This window comes from Mauremys mutica, chromosome 18 (genome assembly GCF_020497125.1).
Source record: "Mauremys mutica isolate MM-2020 ecotype Southern chromosome 18, ASM2049712v1, whole genome shotgun sequence".
Taxonomy (NCBI): Eukaryota; Metazoa; Chordata; order Testudines; family Geoemydidae; genus Mauremys; species Mauremys mutica.
Genome location: NC_059089.1, coordinates 20,448,092 through 20,467,469, shown reverse-complemented (window position 1 = coordinate 20,467,469; position 19,378 = coordinate 20,448,092). Strand labels below are relative to the sequence as shown.

Below are 19,378 nucleotides of genomic sequence, written 5' to 3'. Positions count from 1 at the left end.
ATTTTGCAGGGTGTTTCAACGAGGCTTCCCAAATCTCTCATCTTCCTGGAAATCTTCCCATTCTCATTAGAGGTGGGAGGAAAGCACCTTTTAAATGTGGCGTTGACAACTCTCACGATTTTATCATGCGTCTCGCAATATTCGGAGTTTTTCTTAAGGCCCCTGCTCCTGGAATCATGGGAGTGCATTGGAATTTCAGCTTTGGTTTTTTACAAAAGTTTCTGGCTCTCATGGTTGCAGAGAAAAGTTTGAAAACATAAACCAAGTGCGACCTAAAGGTTCAGACACCAGAAAATAATGAATAAGAACCCGACATCTATTATTATTTTTTTAAAGCTCATGATTTTTAAGCCAACATCTTGACATTTGAGGCCTGACTCATGATTTTGGAAAAAGTACAGAAAAGGGCAACAAAAATGATCAGGGGTATGGAACAGCTTCCATATGTGGAGACGTTAATAAGACTGGGACTTTTCAGTTTGGAAAAGAGACGACTAAGGGGGGGAAATGACAGAGGTCTATAAAATCATGACTGATGTGGAGAAAGTAAATAAGGGAGTGTTATTTACTCCTTCTCATAACACAAGAACTAGGGGTCACAAAACGAAATGAACAGGCAGCAGGTTTAAAGCAAACAAAAGGAAGTATTTCTGCACACAACGCACAGTCATCCTGTGGAACTCTCGGCCAGAGTCTATTGTGGCACCGAGTTCGTCATTAGCAGGACAAGTTCTCTACCTAAATATTGGGAAATACTATTATTGCTGGCGGACATATAGTGCCCAATTCTTATTTATGCATAAGGCCCCTGTCCACCATCCTGACAGTAAAGTGGGTGTAAATGTTAGGGTCCTTGTACACTGCCAGAGTGTAAAGGAGCATCAGGTCCATCAATTCTGAATGGTTTATCCGTCCGCGACACACATTCGTATCATCGGCTAAAAGGAAAAATGCTGAAGGGTTAAGCTGCTGACTTTCACTAACTGCTCTAATCTACATCTTCATCGGTGGAGGCTGAGGCACTGTGAGCAAATGAGACCCTGCTAACAAGGTGACATTAAAAGCAGCAAAGAGTCCTGTGGCACCTCATAGACTAGCAGATCACAGTCATCACTTGTGCTTCAGTCTCTCAGTCATTCGTTTCAAACAGGCAAGTCGTCTCAGGACTAGCTGGGAGAGACAGGAAAAAACTTTTAAGAGAATCATAATATTTGACGTCTATATAATGGCTTTCACTTGAGCATCTCCACATGCTTTACAAATATTAACTGAACAGCCCTGTGAAGTAGACAGGTCTTGTTATTCCAATGAAACAGAAGGGGAAACTGAGGTGGAGGGGTTAAATGATTTGCCCAAGGTCAAACGGTGAATCAGTGGCAGCGCTGGGAGTCCTGACTCTAATTGATCCACTGCTTCCCTGGCTGGGGTGTCCCTTGTTTCCATTTATCTGGGCTTTCTGACCCAGTACTCTGCTCGGAAACTGACATGATCTTCTGTAATGCCTTCATTAAATTCAATTTCAACCTGGCTCCCCGTGGATTCCCAGAAGAACAGCTGTTTCCCACGAAACACTGTTGTCTTCATGGCATTCACATCGCGTATCTGAACAAAGAAAGGAATGAATCACAATCACATAGCAGCCTGCCTCTTTCAAGCAAGAGCATTGTTTGTGCTATGCCAGGACACCTCAGAGAAGTGCATCACGTTACACTGGTATAACTGAGATCAGAACTGACTCTATACGATTTCCAATGTGCTTTGAAGCTCGAATGTAGAAGCAAATTTCTCAGGGCCTGTGAGGGGAAAAGCGTGAGCTAGAGGTGCCCCACCCCAGGGTGCTGTCTCACCGAGATGTAATTGGAGTGTGTGGGGTTGTTTTCAGCCCCCAGGTCCATGTAGAGGGCATGGATGGCTATGCGATACCGTGGAGCCACGTTGATAAAGGTCCGACATGCCACTTGTCGTTTTGGGTCCGGCAACTCTCCGGGATTCACTATTTCACCCCAGGGACCAAACAGCTGCACATCACAGTCTGAGATGGGGAAGCGGGATAGGAGAGAAAGCAGTTTGGAACACTGTGTTTGGTACGTCCATACAAAATAAAGCATGCCCAGAAAGTTCCCTGGTGCACTCCAGAAGAGGATCTCAAAGCATGTGCAAGCATCTTTCAGGGACTCGGCTTCAATACAGCAGGGCAGCCAATGGAGACGACTGTACCCAACATTCAATATTCTGGGCCCTCTGGTCTCCATGGGCAGCCATGGACTGCACAGTGAAACTCAATGGGCCTTGCTTTCCCTGCCCCTGCCCGAAAGCCACAGGGAAGAGTTCAGCAAAGTACCTTGGTAATATTTTTTTGCGGCTGCTTTGCTGTTGTACTGAAGAACAACACCATTCCCTGGCAGCAGGAGGCGCTGTCTCACCATCAATGTGTTGGTCCTGGAGTTTATGGATGACACCATCAGCTTCTTACAGCCTGTCCGCCACATCATCCGTTCAGAAAACAGCACGATCTCCCCTGAAATAAAATGCAATAGTGATAAAGGACCCTTTTACCGCAAAGTACTTTACAGAGAAAGTCTCAAAGGTTAACATCCGTGAAAGAGCAAAAACAACCAGCGCCGAGGCAATGATTGCAGGAAGGGTGGTCAATGAAAACGCTTCCCTTAAGCAGAGTCTCACTCTCTGCGGCATAAATGGTGATAACTTTGAAGTCACAGCCAAGGACAGACGTGAATGGAAAGATGGAAACCCTTTGAGGAAGACAGATGCAAAAAACCGACTGGAAAAAGGACCCAGCGTCATGCCAAGTCCTCAGCAGGAGCCTGCACATTCCCATGTGACATCTGTTTGCAATCTTGTGCCTCATGGATTATTAAACTATACACCTACATGAGAGCACACACGCTGTCGTGACGGCACAGTCAGATACAACAGGCGTATACTTTACAGATCTAAGAAATTGCTTGAGAGACTAAGGTAATGATCACTTCACCCATCAGTGAAATGCAGCACCTCTGGCATGGAACACAGCAGCTGTTTAACAGCACACAACAGCGCTCTGTAACAGTTCAAGAAAAGAAGTGAAGAAGAGTCAGGTATCTAAATGAAACCACAAGGATATTTTAAGGAGCAAGCTTATAATTGTGCACACTGGAATCTGGCAAGGAGGCTGTCACTAATACCTTGCTAAAAAGGGGCTGCGAACTCTTTAATGATCACCAGTGGCCAGGAGCTTGATTTCATGTCTCATCTCAAAGCTGGAGTCACTGTCACCAAGGCCTGTGCTCCATCATGGCCCTGCGGTCATTTCTACATTAACACTAATACACGACGCACTTTATTAAGATAGTTAAAAACATTTAAGTAGCACCACAACTTATCCAGGGCTTTACAAATATAAATATGACGTGGTCTCTGCTCTGAACATTTTCTAATCTGTGTAAGGCAAGATAAACAAGAACAAAGAGATCAATTCAGGAGAGATTTGGGGATGGGAGGACTCTTGATCAGGAGAAGAAATCTTAAAAACAGAAGCAGCTGTTTTGTCAGTAACTGACTCATTGCCAGCCCTAGTAATTCACTGTCTAAGACACTGCTTGTAAAGTCTGTAAGACTGTTCTACATAAGAGCTATTGGGTTGGACTTAAACATTTCTATACATCTGTGTGCTTTATTTTGAAAAACTGTTTTATAGTAATTCCCAGTAGGTAGTCATCTGGAATGACAGAATATTTGATGTGTTCTGGTTCCGGGCAGTAAATGAACTGCGCTTGGGAGCATAAGACCTGTGATTCAATGAGAAGCCCCTGGGGGAACTTACACTTATATCATGAGAATCTCAGAATATGCATCCGTCCTTCATTTTTAAGGCCGAAAGGGGCTGTTACGATCATCTGGTCTGACTTCCTGTGTCAGATGGGCCATGGAATTCCAACCCATATTTCTTAACATCTTAAGCTCGTCAATATCAGCCATGAAAGTGATTTGATTTACGTTATTAGCCTGCACAGACCCCATTGTTGCAGCATCTGGGCCCATCGCACATGAAAAGCATCACTTTGTAACAGACCAAAATGGGCAGTAATTTTCACCCCCAGCCTGCCCCACCATGCACGTACCGATCACCAGTCAAGGAAGAAATCAGAAAAAATCGGGAAAGAAAAGGCGATGGCTTAGTTTAGTCCCACCTGGCAAAGATAAACCTTTCAGGGGTGAACGCGCTTGGGCTGGTCCACAGCTGGAGACCCTCTCTTGAGAGCACCCTGGTGCCTGTCCCCAGCAATGGACGAGCAGGACTCCCAGGAGGAGGCAGGCGCAGGGTTCTGGAAGTCCCCTGCCAGGGGTGAGCTCTGCTGCCTCTGGAACGTACCTGCACTGCAGTTTAGGGAGCTCTCCAGCACCTGGACCGTTACCACTTCCCCCAAGGGGCGTCCGATGGAAACCGTGCAGTCACTGACCTGCAGGCCGGTCATGTTGATAACCCCAGTGGAGTTGAGGAAGAGCCTCCCACAGACACCTGCGCAATAAAACCAAAAGCACAGATGCCGCGGATGAGTCAGTGCAGCAGGAGGAACGTACCCCCACTGACACCACTCCCTATACATCGTAGCACGTGCACCGTACTGTCTGCAAGCTCCTTGGAGCAGAGACTGCGATCACTGCGCCTGAACACGTGCCAACAGTGCGCTTGACCTCTGTACAAGACACACAGTAAGACAGTTGTTGCCCTGAGGTGCTTGCAGTTCAAAGAATGCAGGAGGCCCGGGGAAGAGAGCTGTTGCTCGTAACTCCCTTCTGATGGGTAGCCCATGGCGCCTGGAAGGCATGACCCACAGCAAGACTATCAGTGAATCTGCTCCGACTTTTCAGTCTGCAGCAAACCTGAATCAAGGTGCGTACTGGGGGCTTCTGGCTTGTGCTATGAATGTTCCACGCAGCTCCTAGCGAGATGCTCTTCACAGCAAAGCAGAACAGGTGAACTCTGAGCAGAACTTGCCCATCACCAGAACCACTAGCCATACCAAATGTGCTGTACCCACTTGGGGCTTTCACCCTCCTGAGCTGGGAGGGAGCTGCCCTGGATCTGAGCTTGATGTGGGCCGGAATTAAGCTCGGCAATGAATTTCATTTGATTTTCAATGATCACAAGCCTGGACTATGAAGTCTTGACCCAGACAAATTTCCCACTGCAGTACTGGAGTGCTCCCCTGCTCCCTGCCAGAGCACTGCCTGAGTGCGGGAGGAGACTCAGACCCCTGGCTGGAGTACTGGCTAAGGACATCACCCTATGGAATCACCACCCAACTGTACGCTTCATCGGTGTCCTCCTCTCCCGCTGAAAGCTCCTCGCGGCGTTTGGGTGCAGGAGCCAGCACCCTGGTTGGAAGACGATCCAGGGCTTTGTATTCTGGCCTCTCGGGATAAATGGTGGCTGCTGTCGTTATCGGGTTCAGAGCTGAGGTTGGTATCTGGTGTTCTGATCCTGAGGACCCATCCACCGCAGGCTGCTCAGGACAAGGGCCAGCAGAGCAGCCACGCACCGTGATGGGCTTGGGGGAGCGCATGCAGAAGACGGGGTTCACGTGCTCGTGGGTTTTCGGATTGAGGCAGAAATCGTGCCGCATCTGAATGCCGTTCCCACACGACGCCGAGCACTGCAGCGGAAGAAACCCAGAGGCCTTTATAAATCCAGAGTCAGAGTTCTATGCAGGGGGAAGGAGGTTCAATGGCTAAAATGCACGTCTCATCTGTTCCACTGATATTGGCCAACACATTTAACCTCTACGTCCTTGAGTTTCCCCAGTTGTGAAATGGAGATCATAGTGCTGAGCCACCTTACCGAAGGACCCTGAGACCCACAGATGTATCGATACTTGTGCACAATAGTGATTAGGTGGGTGTCTGACAGGGGAAGGGTTTGACCAAAGTTCAGAAAAGACTTGCATGGAGCACATCGCCCCAAAACATGCAAGGGCCATTTTTAAACCGCAGCCAAAGACCAGAAGGCTAGCAACATGGGGGCTGCACAGATACCCTGCTCGGGGAGGGAGAGAGGAAGGAAAGATGGATGACATCCCTAGGAACAGTTTGGTATTTTGATGGATGCGAACACCATGCAGCGTGCGAGAGAGGAGTTATTTCTCCTGGCATTTGCTATGAAGCCAGAGGGCTGCACGTTAGAAGGGTAGCAGGTACCTCTGTCCATTCACTGAAACCCCACTGGTAGGAGCACATTCTGATGATACAGGGGATGCTGGAGAGGGGTTTCTCTGCCTCCGGACACGAACTCTCTTCCAGCTCGGTCTCTAGGCCTTGGCGGAGCTGGACACAGGTGATCAATCGCGGGGCTATGCCGAGCCCACAAGAGGAGGAACATGAACCAGTCGCTGTTACTTTCCATCTGATCCAAGGGGAAGGAGAAAATTCAGTGAGGACTGATTCCCCTCCTCCCACCAGCCCCGGCTAAAAAGCTCACCCTGAGACTTCCCCATCTTCCCACTTTCCCAGTCATCCATCGACTCCCTTCCTGAGCCACATGCACACTGCAGCCTGGGGTCATCCCAGCTTACCGTGGCTCCAATCCGTACCTGGAACAGAGTCAGTCCCTGTGGCCAGGTTAGAATATCTGGGGCTGGTGTGGAAGTGAGTCCTCTGAAAGCTGCAGAGCAGCATCTTCGGGTTTTGCCGAAACCCCGGGAGCTCAATATTTGCATGGGTGTTCACAGTATGTGCATCACAAGCCCTTTCCCCCCTCCCCTCAGGGAGACAGGTACGGGCTGAAATGAGTCAAGATCTGGTCTTCTCATGATATTTCCACCCCCCTGGAACTGACATATCCCGAACAGACCAACTCTTGTGTTATTTCAGCCCAGTAAACAGCCTCTTGCAACATCAAGAACAAAAGACAGATACTAGAGGCCATACACCCTCCTAGCCAGCCTGTGCTGAACATGCTTCTGCTACCACCCTGCCATGCATCTCTGTCCTGAAGTTACGGGGTCAGAAGTGACTGGGCAGTGAGCACCCTTCACCCTTTCTCTAGAACACAAAAGCACTTTGTCTCCGGCTTCTGGAGAGTGACAATCCAGAGGTCCCCTCTGTAACCTGGCTCCCCGACCACACCGGGTTGAGTCCATGGCACTTTTAAAGACACAGCCTCTCCCCCCAGGCACCCGCGATCTTGGTGAGTGTGATTATAATGACCTTGGAGGGCACGGCTCCAGATTACACAGCTCCTGCTCCTCTGGGCGAGGTAAACCATGACACTGTGCATCCGCTACAATCTCTTCCACCTTGTCCCCAGCCTCCCTCGCACAGTACAGGACCCTGCGCAGCACACCTCCTCCGCAGCTTACGCTGCACGAGTCCATTTTGTAATGCCACCTGGGAACAACGCAGCCATCAATGAGTGATTCCACCCCTCAGCCAGCCATCCCCCGGCCATTAGTGAACTAAGGTGGATTTTGGGTCCAACCTCCAAAGAACTAGATCCAAAGCTTTTCTTAATGGGCTTATTTGGGAGATTTGCCTGCAGAGGCTATCAGCCCTATAAGACTACAGCTGATTGTCCTTTAGTTCACATGGTAGATGCCTGGGGTACTGGAATGTCTAAGCACAATTTAGGTGGTAACTGTGGCGTCCACTTTTGCAACCCCAGATTTGTTACAACGGGGCTCCTCCCTGCTCCCAGGTAGTGAGGTATCAGGGGTATTGGGCTAAGATTTCCCATGGCAGATAAGCATGCGAGGGCTTCACTCAGTTATACCCAGGCCCTGAAGCAACTAGCAGTCACCTTGCTGGGCACGGATCAGTGCCGCACTCCTTGGTGCTGTCTGGCCGGGGCATCCTACCACATTTGGAATGAGGAAGAGGACGGGTTGTATTTCCTTCTTGTCGTACACAGCGAAGAGAGAGTGGTATTCTCCCTCCTCCACAGCTCACTGGGCATGCAGCCAGCTCCTTCACCTCCCAACTGCGGGGGGACAAGAATGCAGAGAGCATCTGTACCAGGATCCACACAACACTTCCCCTTTGGGAAACTGCTGACCCCATCACTGGGGGCTGACAGTGAAAAGAGACCTGTCTCGTACCTGGGAGGGCACAGCATGGGATTGCAGCTTTCCAGCCTGCTCGCTGGCTTTGGCACTTGATTACAATGTTTCTCTTGGGTTTCTTCCTTGGTCTCGAAAGCCACACACACATAACGAAGCTGGGCCACACCTAGAGGGGAAGGGGAGACAGTCTGATAGCATGGCATGGATGCGGCTGTTGAAACAAGATCATTTATGAGAGCAGCAGCCTCACGCGCTGGAGCTCAGTGCTGTTTATAGATCAAGCAAGCTCTGCCCAAGCTCCCGGAACCTTATATTAGTACCAGCCTACTCTGGATTGAAACCAGGAACGTTACCGGGGAAGGCTCTGCATCCTTGCTCCAAGCCCCACGCCACGCGCCCCTAACTCTTCCAGACGCTGTGTACTTGTGACCACAGCCACATGCGCACCCCACTCCTCAGTGGTGAAAGGTTAATTGCACGAAGGCACGAGGCTGCCGAGCTCATCCCCAGAACAAAGAATGTTTCTGTGCAGTGTCACAAGCATCTCACCTCCGCCACAGGTCACGGTGCATTCGCCAACGAGAGGGCTCCAGACATGCACCGAGCGATTTTCCTTCTGGATACTCCCAAATGGCACCAGCTCTTCCCGTGAGGGCGAACTGTCCTGCTTCCAACAGAGCAGCAAAAGACAAGAGACTGGCAGCTGCTGCTCGCCCAGGGGAACCAAGGGAGTCTTTTCATTCGTGTCAGAGCGCTCTGGACCATGCCCACAGCACCTGTGATCTCTCTCACAGACACTTCCCCACACTTCCGCTGGAGCAGGGGCAGATTCCAAACTGGTGTGCAGGGCCGGACCCCCAGGACACCCCCTCAGTGATGCAAGCCGGACCCCCAGGACTCCCTCTCAGTGATGAAAGCTGGACCCCCAGACTCCCCCTCAGTGATGCAAGCCGGACCCCCAGGACTCCCTCTCAGTGATGAAAGCTGGACCCCAGGCACCCCCTCAGTGATGAAAGCCGGACCCCCAGGACTCCCCCTCAGTGATGAAAGCTGGACCCCCAGTACACCCCCTCAGTGATGCAAGCTGTGCGTCTAAGCCCCCACAAGAATCTCCCGCTGTGACTGAAGAGAGACAGATTTGAGCATTTTCCTTTTAACTATTTTAGTAGGACACTGGCCTGTAGATTTTAGTGCTGGCGAAAGGCGCCCAACAGCCCTGGAGGCCAAACCCTGTGTTTATCCCACACAGTGATAGCAGCACGGCACGCTCAAGGGACGTTTCCCTCACAGGGTCCCACCAATAAGGCTGAGCCGTGTGGAGAGAGCCCCTCCAGACTTCATAGCCAGTAAGTCTCTGGTCCCTTGTCTGAGACTGCCTACAAGGGCACCTCTTGGTTCCCAGTGTGCAGGTGGGTCTCTGACATGGACACACATTGTCTCCGATCGCTGACCTACCTTAGATAGTCATAACTTTCAGTCACGCCTCACCCAGGCTGGCTTAGAACCAGTGACCTGCAGGGGACAGTCTCTGCACCCCATTAACAATCCCCAGAGCCAATCAACTCCCCCTCCAGCTTCCAGTTTCATTCTGCAGCCCGTTTGCGAATGCTGGGCTCCCTCTGACAGACGGCACCGGGGTTTCTTTACTGGAGGTGATTTCATGAGGGGAGGGCTCTCTGTGACATATGCTAAAGCATTTCTGCCTCTGCTTTGCTTGGAGCAATATGGCTGCGTGGGAAGGAAAGCGGGTGGGATGATGCCCAAGGGTTTAGCCGGCCCCTCCCAGAATTAAATCCCCCCTCTCCCCTAAAGCCTGATGAACCCGGCAGCATTATCTAAGGTGAGCAAGGCTTCCTGCAGTGACTACATGGGACTCTGGACTAACGAGCTGTCCTGTGTGCATAACACCCTCTCAACCTCCAGCAGTAAAATGGTCCTTCCCAGCCTGGATCCCCCGCGGGTCAGTGCGTGAGGTTCCCCATTAGCCAGGCCAGCGTACTCACTGTGTTCCAGCCCAGAGGACAGATGTTAACCACACATGGCACAAAAGCGAGAGGTTTCTCTTCCGCCGGGCACAGGCTGTCGTCTACTGTGGTCTCCAGTCCATCAAGAATCTGGACACAGGTCACGTTCTGCTGGGTGACTCCAATCCCACAGATGGCAGAGCATTTGCCCGGCTCAGATTCCTTCCATCTACATGGGAAATAATAGCACCACTCAAGGATCTCCAAGCACTTTAATTAACACTGTGAATCAGCTGACCCTCACACCAGCTTCAGGAGGTAGGGATTACTACTCCCATTTCACATAGGGGGAAACTGAGTCACAGAGGGGTGACGTGATACGTTCAAGAGGTCGCACAGCAAGTAGTGGCTGAGCTGACTAAAGAACCCAGGCGTTCTGGCTCCCAGTCCCCTACTCCAGCCTAGACAACACTTAGACCGTCTCCCGATTAAGAGCCGTGCCGCTGGGGAGAACACTTGGTCTCTGTGATTGGAAAGGAAGGGCAAACATCCCCTCATGGCTGAGTCCCCACACTCCCAGCTTGAGGAGCGCTGCCCCTGCAGGAGTCACTGTGACGGGCATAGTAACAGAAACGGTTACGTGGCCCGGGCAGGAACAAGGTGCTCTCAGGAATGAAGAATATGCAATAACCCACCCTGACCACGGGACTGTCACACAAAACAAGGGGAGACAGAGTCAATGATTTATTCCCCCCACACACGCACATTCAGGGGGCCTCTGAATTACCTTATGGGACACGGCTCAGTGCTGCATGCCTTGGTGGAGGCAGGTTTGGGAGCATCCGTGCATTTGGAATCGGGAAGAGTCAGGATCAAGCCCCCTTCTTTCTTCATACAGCGAACCAGACGCTCCGTCACTCCACCCCCACATGTGGCACTGCAGGGGCCGAAGTCCCCCGCCACCCAGCTGTGAAAGGACAAGAGCCAGCTATGCCCATCTCTAGTGATAAGAGACGTTAGCTTAGTGGTGGCAAAGGCCGTTCAGGAATACTCACCCTTGTGGGCATGGTGCCATGGCACAGGGCTCCAGCCTGGAAGGGGGCTGTGGAGTCTCCAAGCACAGCTGATCATCTGTTATTTCATTCCTGGTCTGGTCAAAGCAGGAGTGATCGACCAGTAGCACCCCTGGGAACAAAAGTTCAGTAAAATATTAGAACCGCCATTGCTGAGGTCCCCAGCTGAAAAAAGGAAAGGAAATTCTAGGCTGATTTACGGGCTGGTCTTTGCTCTTACAGAAAGAAACTGTGAGTTCCCTTTGTCCAATAAGACAAAAGTGACTCCCCAAATGTGACAGAGAAAGAACAAATATGGGAATTCAGCCCTTATATAAACTCTATTTCTTACATGGGTTTCATCTTGAAAGATTTTAAAGTCACTTTTTCATGATCAAGAGGAAGGCTCTAAAAGAGAAGCTGTTCAATTGTTAGCCCGGTTCCAAAAGAGAAAGAAAAAAAGTTTTGTGCAAAAAAAATTCATCCAGCTTTAGATCAGACATTAAGTAATAATTTGGTTTCAGTATTACGACACTTCACTAGCTCTAAATCATAGACTTGATGGACTTTGACCAAATTCTTTAGCTGGGGTTTATAACCAAATGCACAGCCACCTTCTTAGAATCCTCTCTGGAGTTTATAAGGATTGGTTATATGGAGGATTAATTTGAGGATCTAATTCCAATCCATTGTTGAGTCTAGCTTGTTCATTCGATCATGATTTGATAGCCGTACTGCTGTATTCTTAGTTTAAGTTAATATTAGTAATAACAGCTTAGATTTGGCCACTTTTTTAAATTTTAGTTTGTTTAATAAGTTTTAATAAAATGTATGAAAGCGATAACAAGCGTATTTCTTTGAATAAGCAAACTGAGTCCAGAAGGTTTGAGGACGTAGGTGGATAGCAGCGAGTCAACCTACAAGCCTGAGCAGCTTCCCCCAATTAACCATTGGTTCTCACATCAGCCTCACCTTCCCCACAGCTCACCGAGCAGGTCCTGAACTGAGGAATCCACACATGTGTCTGTTTCTCCTTTGGTATAAAGTAGCTGAAGGTGATGTCTGGGTTGGTGACATCTCCATATTCTTTCCCATACTTCCTATAAACCTGGGAAGGAGAAGAGCGTAGAAATCTAGAGCTTAACCCAGGTCAGTATGGTGTTGCGTATGCAGATCAAGTCAGAGGAATGTGTCTGAGCACATGGATAGCAAAGATGGAACCTGGGTGCAAGATCTGGATGTGGATTCCAAACACTCCAATACCTGGCGTTTCTTTTCATACTCACCTCTAATAAACACCAGGTTGTACCAATGCCAATGGAATTTCTGTCAGCCAGTCAGCATGCTGGACAGTTTATTAGTATTCCCTAATAAAAGTTTCTAAACTCAGCATTCTAAAAATGGTTCAGAGTTAGGACATAAGGCCTTAAAAGAACTTTTCAACCAATCAGCTACCACTAACAGAATCGTGGCAGTGCTGGTTTCTGATTGGCCACAGGTACAGTCTCTGGTCCAATTGCGACACTTCCTTTCTATATGGTACAGGCAATCAACTCTTGCTGCCCTACTCAGAAGTCCCTTACACACAAAATAGCATCATCTGTATTAAATTCCTTCCCGCATCTTTGACTGTTCCCTGTTTAATTCCATAATTTATAAATTAACTGAAACCAATAGTGTCTGCAGCCTCTTCGTTATCCTGATTATCACTTCTCATTATACTGTAGCGCTCGTGAAAGGTGCTGGGTCAAAAGCCCTGGAGTGTGACGATCTCTGTGTGTTGCAGCACAGGCAGGGACAACGCAATCTTTTCTCCCACTGCTGCTCCCCACCAGCACCCGCACCCAACTCAGAGGGTCTGCCTATGATGGCAGTAGAGTCTCTGTGGCCAGTTCAGCCCTCTTGCCTCTGCTGGGACAGCCAAGTAGAGCAAGCTGTAGTGGGGGGACTTATGCTGTGAACACCCATCCATTGGGCACTGAATAGACACTATGAAGCCAATGCTCTTTGTAAACATTTCAAGTTAACACCGGGTCTATTTATCACTTCCAATCATTCAAACTCAGGTTAAGTCTGCCATAAAAACTAACACCCAAATCTGAATTCACGTCCTGATAGGGACATCCCTCTTCTGGGTGGCTTTGCCTCAGCACGTGTGTGTCTGCTACTGGAGCACGAACCTCAGCAATGAATGATGGGAACTGCTTAATTAGAGAAACAGCCTTGTAATTCCACCAGGTTTGTTCCTGGGAAGGGAACTGACCTCTTGCATCACAAGGGAGATTTGCTGCCAGGATTCCGCTGTTTTCTCCTTTCTTCCCCCATCCAGCCTTCACCTAAGTCTTCAGAAAACCCACAGGGAACATGTGCTCAACCATTTCCAAGGATAAGGAGGCCATCACCAGCATGGAGCTCAATGTCTGCTGCTGTGGGGGAATCAGCAAAGCCTCAACCACCACCAGACTCTGCCTTGCAGGTCTTAGCCCTGAGCCACGCAGCCCCAAGCCAGTTCTGGCTATCCCCTTTCCAGCCCTACCGAGCTACCTGTATCTCAATGTCCTCTTGGGTTGGCCCATCGACATGGACTTCCTCCAGGCTTGGCAGGTTGTCCTCGGTGAGAAACACCCTGTATTTGATCTGGTTGTCCTCTATTACCGACGGATAGGTGGTGTTCAAGGAGATTCTCTCCTTCCCGGCCACCACATACTGACCTTGGACCTTCACAGCTAGAGAAGCAACAGTGGTAGTCAGGGCAGAAAGGTATTGTGTGTTCACAGAATCAACTAGAGACAATGGCTTCCTTCTATGCATCCACTAGTGACCTCTCCGGTCTATTTTAAACATCCCAAGTAATGGCGCTTCCCCCGCTCCTCTACAGAGAGTACCCCACAAGTGATGAGATTGCACCGCCAGGATCCTTCCCCCCGTTTGCCTTTTCTCGAGACCGTCTGCGTCTTTGGGGGCACAGGAACCAAACCGGCCTGGTAGCCTTCCCATTATACTCACCCAAATGTGTGAAGAGGGGTTTGCGATTGGTAACATAGACGAGGGTGCTCTTGTGAGGCAGGGCTAGAAACGTAACATACTCTGGGAAACGAACACAGAGAAGACGCGGTCACATTCACTCCTGCACCTTCTGTAAGGAGTGGGGGGATTTGTAATTACAGTCCTTGCCCTCACAGGGCACCTTCCGAGGATCTCAAAGCACTTTACAGACAGTAATTAACCCTCTAAACTCCCCTGCATGGTAGGTATTATATCGCTATGCTACGGAAGGACAGGCGGAGGCACAGAGAACTAAATCCCCCCCGGTGTCACTCCACTGACTTCAGAGTCACCCCTGGGACGAATAGAGCCAAGAAAGCTTAACTGAATCAGCGGCAGACCTGGGAACATGGCCTCAGCGTCCTCCGCTCTAGCTACCAAAGCCCTCCGCTCACTTTCAGTTTTTAAAGATACCCTCCAGAGACGTCTACGTGAGGGTGATGGCAGAGGCGAGCTCAGGCAGATCAATATTTTACTGCTCACGCAGCCCCCTTGTTTTACAGAACTCAGCTAGGTTGAGCTCTCCCCCCCAGGCCAGAGTTCAGGATCCCTGCCCGTGGCAACAAGGGAAGCCACACTGCAAATGGCTCAGCAGGGAACCCAGGCTACAACCAGCTCTCAGGCTGCATGAGCATTAATCTCATCAGTCTCCATCTCTGACAGCCTTCACCAGCATATTCCATACAAAACCGAAACAAGCAAAACCACATCCAAGAAGCTGCATAGGGACAGCACAGAGCTCGGCATCTGCTTTGGGGGCATCCAGCAACCGAGATAGACCCTGATGTGGAGAGCGGAGCTGAGGCTTGCAGACCTTTGGCTTTTCCTTCTGTGTAAGAGCCGCTCACTCTGGTGCACGTGGCGTTGTCTCCCCCACACACCTTGCAGGAGTCCATCACCATCCCAGAGTCCATCCTGCCGTCACAGCCGAACACCTGAGCAAAGGGGAGAGCCACAAGACCAGCTTATTCTGGGAAGCAGGTGAAGTGATCAAAGTGGCATTTCCTGGGTTACATTCTTTAAGCTACCCCAGTGAGCATGGGCAGAGGAAGCAAGCGCAGATGGTGGTTACAGCATGGCTTTTAGAGTCAGGATTCTTACATTCTATTCCTCATTTTGCCACTGACCCCACTGTTTGACTCTGGGCAAACCTCTCCTGGAGGAGAGTTAGGTCTGTCCAGGTCTGCCCACTTACCTTAACAACATAACAAGGGTATTTCAGTCTCATGCATCAAGGTATAAGCTGATTGCTGCACTGGTCAGGAAGGAATTACACACACATGTACCGTACTGTATAATCAGGGTTGGTATTGGATGCGCAAGCGGGATGCTCAATTAGTTAGTCCAAAAGTCCAAACAGCCCTAACAAATCCTGGTCTTATAGAAGAGCTGGCCTCACAAGTCTGGGTCGCAGTTTGCTTATTCCTCAAGGAGGTGGCTCCTTTGAGACCATTTAGATCCTATGTCTGAAGCTTGGCCTGGATCCACCATCCACTTGCGGGGAGGAAAACCCTTACCCTGCAGCTGCCCATCACGCACAGATCGAAAGCCGCTTCAGCTCTGTGGTTGCTCTGCTCACACCTGGTTCCATCTGTGAAACTGACCCCACGGCTCACCATGAAATTCTTCTCCTCTGCCTTGCACATGTGTTTGCACAGGGTATCCCCTGGGGTGACAGACATGGTGAGAAAGGCAGAGTTACTCAAGCAAAAAGGCACAAGAGAGTCAATGGCACGCTGGGGGTTCTCTGTCCCTCTCTCTCCCTCTTTACCTTTGGCATAACCAGCAGCCAATGTCCACTTATAAAAAGATGGGGCTTCTGGAATGAGATACAGCGGCTTTACATTTGTTGCTGTGCACTGTTCAGCCATGAACTCCAACTGGGAAGTCAAACAGGCCTATGGAAGAGGGAGAGTATTATGCAAGGAAAGTGAAATGGAATACAGTAAGAGCAGAATCCCAGGAACCACTTCACCCACTACCTAAGTGCAGCCACCTCTGGGGTGAAAAATCAGCAAATAGAAAAATAGCAAGTGAAGAAGACTAGCCCATTGAAGTGAAGTTGCAGGAGAAGTTGGGGAGGAGGAGATGGGCTAGGAATGGGAGACAGATGGTTTGCACATGATGTTATCTTTCCTACTTATCCAAAATAAATGTCTGGGGCAAATGTGAACAATACAAGCATGGCGGCTGTTGAGCACAGCCCTGCACTGAAAGGACTCGGGGTATGTACACTGCAGCTAGAGGGGTAATCTTCAGCTCGACTGAGCTTCAGCTTGATTGAGCTATCGCGCTAAAAGCTGCCGTCTTGCCATGGCGACACAGGCAATGGGACAGGCCGGCTGCCCAAGTACAATCCCGTCCAAGACCCTAGGTCCGTACTCAAGTGCCTAACGCCTGCTGTCGCCCGCACCATCATGGCCGCTTCCATGCTAGAGCTGGGAATTACCCCTCCCTCGGAGTACCTGGGCGGCTCTCTCAGGGGTCCCAGATAAGATGCTTTATTTCACGTTGATGGGGCTGGTCAGTTGTTAGTCAGTAATTGGCCTCAGTGACAGCAGAACAAATACCTGTCTTGTCACACAGCTGGAGACTCCATGCCCAACGCCTGGTTTCCTTCCCAGGGAAATCAATTGTTTCAGCTCTGAAAGCTGTGGCCCTGGATGGTACAGTTCTTAAAGGGTTAAAAATGGCGTATAAACTGACAGTGCATTGCTTGGCCACGTGTGTGATGCCTGCGGAGCGAGAGAAGGCAGCCTACCTGCGTATTGCACATCTCAGCCTGGAGGTCTGCTCCCCTGCACTCCTGACCCCCGAAAGCCGGCCTGAAAACAACAGACATGTGGGTCCGCAGGCAGCCAGGCAAGAGGCTGGAAGAGCTGCCCCACAGTGAGGAGACAGAGGATCCTGATGATCCAAATACACAGGGTCCGGGAGCGCCTGGCCGCAGCACCAAGATCTGGCTCGTGGACAGCCACACCGAGCCGGCTAATGAAACGACAAATACACGGGTCAGTGATGCAGCCAATCAGTGGAGCGACGGGGGGCATGGATCAGCGTTCACGTCGCACCCCCAAGCCGGGGAAGCTAATGACCCAACCAGCAGACCAAATTCAGTGATGAACCCTATTCATGTGCCACCTGAGGCACGTTGCGCCTATGCTAAGAAGAAGAATGGAGCGATACAGGGATCGAGGCACTGAAAAGACTCATCCGGACAATGACACACCTGGGCAGCGGAAAGGCACCGAGACCTGAGAACGATACACACGGTCAGTAGAGAGACAAGGGACTTGTTACACTGGCAAAACATGCAGCACGTCCTAAGCTGGGTACAGGGCAGGACGCCAGCCCACGTTTAAATGAACTCGAACATGTTAAACAAGTGGAAGCACGGACACTTTGGGCCTGCAAACAGCTGGAGGACCCTGCGAGCACCTCCAACCGTGCTGCCGGGAAAGAGGAAAGTCTTTACCTGGGGTTGTTGCAGAGTCGTCTTCTCGTTACGACTCCTCCTCCGCAGCTGCGGGAGCAAGCGGTGAGGGGGCTCCAGCTGGACCACTGCCCATGCACCACTGCCACAGGGTTCAGCTCTTCCAGAGAGCTGCAGCGTCCCTTGGAGCACCACTGCAACCCAGAACACCACAGGGATCAGCAACAGCAGTGCCCCAGCTAATACCACAGGGAGCTGGGGGGGAGGGGCTCTGCCCCTTCGGCTGGGAGAAATGCAACTGGAAGGGTACAGTATCTCGTGCCTCAGTCGCTCCCCTGTCTGGGACGGGACGGGAGGGGAGGAAAATTGGACCCCAAATCGCGAGGGGAGGAGCTGAGCGAGGCATCTCCTCCAGCTCTACCTCCTGTGGGGGACAAACAGTGAAAACATCCTAGGCCGATAGCTTATTTGCTAACGGGCTCCTCAGTCCAGCAGACAAAGGGCTAACCCGGTCCAACGGCTGGAAGGTGACACCAGAGAAATTCAGATGGGAAATAAGGTGCAAATTTTTAACAATGAGGTTAATTAACCCTTGGAGCAATTTACCAAGGGTGGTGGTGGATTCTCCATCACTCTTCAGACTTAGCTCTCTACATAGGAAAGCTCATTCGTCCCATTGTACCAGCCATCCACTATGCCCTGTAGCCACCCACTCTGCCACCCAAACATCCAGTGTGCCCTACAGTCACCCCCTGCCCCACCATGTGCCCGGCAGCCACCCACTCCCACCTCCAATCTTCGCAGCGCCTGGAGACTCTTTACCTTGTTGATCCCACACTCGGTCCCATCCAGAAGGGGAACACGAAGGCGGGTGCAGCTGGTCTGGTCAGCCCGATGGGTGTGGCAAGAGAGAACTCTGCACATGTCCTGGGAGGGCAGGGACGCCAGGCTGCTCAGCGCGTGCCCGAGGCTGCTGTGCCAGTCACTCAACCTGAGCTCCCGCCCCCATCTCACCAACACAGGACCCCCGCGCCTCCCAGCCAGAACACTGCAGACCACGGTAGATGGCCTCCCTAGGCCGGGCCATGGCTGTGTGTGTGCTCGGCACTCACAGGATACCAGGGAGCAGCAGGAAGACAAGCATGCCTTACCCACACCCACCCACCCGCTTCCTTCTAGCAGGAAGCCAGCACCTGCTCTCCCCCTCCAAATCCCAAGGGCTCAGGCAATTTCCTGAGCGTCTCCATTTCGAGTGGAAAGAGATGAGGCCCATGCTGCACGTGGCAGGCACTGTAGGCGCTTCCAGTGACTGGCACTGCCAATCGTTATGGCACAGGACAAGGGTCGGTCGCGGCGGCTGAGGTTTGCAGCCGGATTAGTGTTTCCTTGTTAATGAGACGCATTAATGATGCTGCGCATGGCCTGCGAACAGCAGGGAGCCACACAGTCTTGTACAAGGGAGGGGCCCAGGGGGATCCGGAGAGCAAAGAGATGGAGTAGAACAAGAGAGGGAAGAGGGAGAGCTCCTCTCAATGCCAGCCCACCCCCCTGCTGCGCCACCACGCCCGTCCCAGCTGCAGTACTTCGGGGGTGGCCGTTACCAGCCAGAAGCACGAGCAGGTGGAAAGTGTTGTACCTACAATGTCATTCCTGGCAAAGGTGCAGGCCACGGCTGCGCTTCCAAAGGCTATTTTACACTGCTCGTCTGCGCCGTAATATAAGCCAGGCTTCCACCCGGGGATGCTGCCCTCCAGGTCCGGCAGATCATTCAAGCAGCTTGCTTGGCCTGTCCTGGGAAAACCACAAGAGACATCGCTTTCCTGCACA

General features: G+C 51.0%; 1 protein-coding gene across 10 annotated transcripts in view; it reads right to left on the bottom strand.

Moving 5' to 3' along the window:
• Nucleotides 1-559: 559 nt before the first annotated feature.
• ADAMTS13 (ADAM metallopeptidase with thrombospondin type 1 motif 13) overlaps nucleotides 560-19,378 on the bottom strand; it is a 33,260-nt gene continuing 14,441 nt past the window's right edge. For 7 of the 10 annotated variants that reach the window (XM_044992291.1, XM_044992290.1, XM_044992293.1 and 4 more), the window contains 23 exons: nucleotides 19,192-19,342; nucleotides 18,374-18,478; nucleotides 17,594-17,745; nucleotides 16,880-16,943; nucleotides 15,890-16,016; nucleotides 15,636-15,784; nucleotides 14,933-15,053; nucleotides 14,080-14,160; nucleotides 13,618-13,799; nucleotides 12,046-12,181; nucleotides 11,077-11,206; nucleotides 10,809-10,988; nucleotides 10,061-10,250; nucleotides 8,607-8,724; nucleotides 8,094-8,223; nucleotides 7,796-7,975; nucleotides 7,207-7,386; nucleotides 6,199-6,403; nucleotides 5,309-5,657; nucleotides 4,373-4,519; nucleotides 2,342-2,518; nucleotides 1,848-2,032; nucleotides 560-1,602 (listed from right to left, as the gene is read on the bottom strand). In XM_044992291.1, the coding sequence (XP_044848226.1) occupies nucleotides 1,444-1,602; nucleotides 1,848-2,032; nucleotides 2,342-2,518; nucleotides 4,373-4,519; nucleotides 5,309-5,657; nucleotides 6,199-6,403; nucleotides 7,207-7,386; nucleotides 7,796-7,975; nucleotides 8,094-8,223; nucleotides 8,607-8,724; nucleotides 10,061-10,250; nucleotides 10,809-10,988; nucleotides 11,077-11,206; nucleotides 12,046-12,181; nucleotides 13,618-13,799; nucleotides 14,080-14,160; nucleotides 14,933-15,053; nucleotides 15,636-15,784; nucleotides 15,890-16,016; nucleotides 16,880-16,943; nucleotides 17,594-17,745; nucleotides 18,374-18,478; nucleotides 19,192-19,342 (3,598 nt within the window). In that variant the 3' untranslated portion in view covers nucleotides 560-1,443. Of the gene's footprint in view, nucleotides 1,603-1,847; nucleotides 2,033-2,341; nucleotides 2,519-4,372; nucleotides 4,520-5,300; nucleotides 5,658-6,198; nucleotides 6,404-7,206; nucleotides 7,387-7,795; nucleotides 7,976-8,093; nucleotides 8,224-8,606; nucleotides 8,725-10,060; nucleotides 10,251-10,808; nucleotides 10,989-11,076; nucleotides 11,207-12,045; nucleotides 12,182-13,617; nucleotides 13,800-14,079; nucleotides 14,161-14,932; nucleotides 15,054-15,635; nucleotides 15,785-15,889; nucleotides 16,017-16,879; nucleotides 16,944-17,593; nucleotides 17,746-18,373; nucleotides 18,479-19,191; nucleotides 19,343-19,378 lie in introns of those variants that run through there. The other 3 variants (XM_044992292.1, XM_044992297.1, XR_006574143.1) reach the window with 3 other exon arrangements.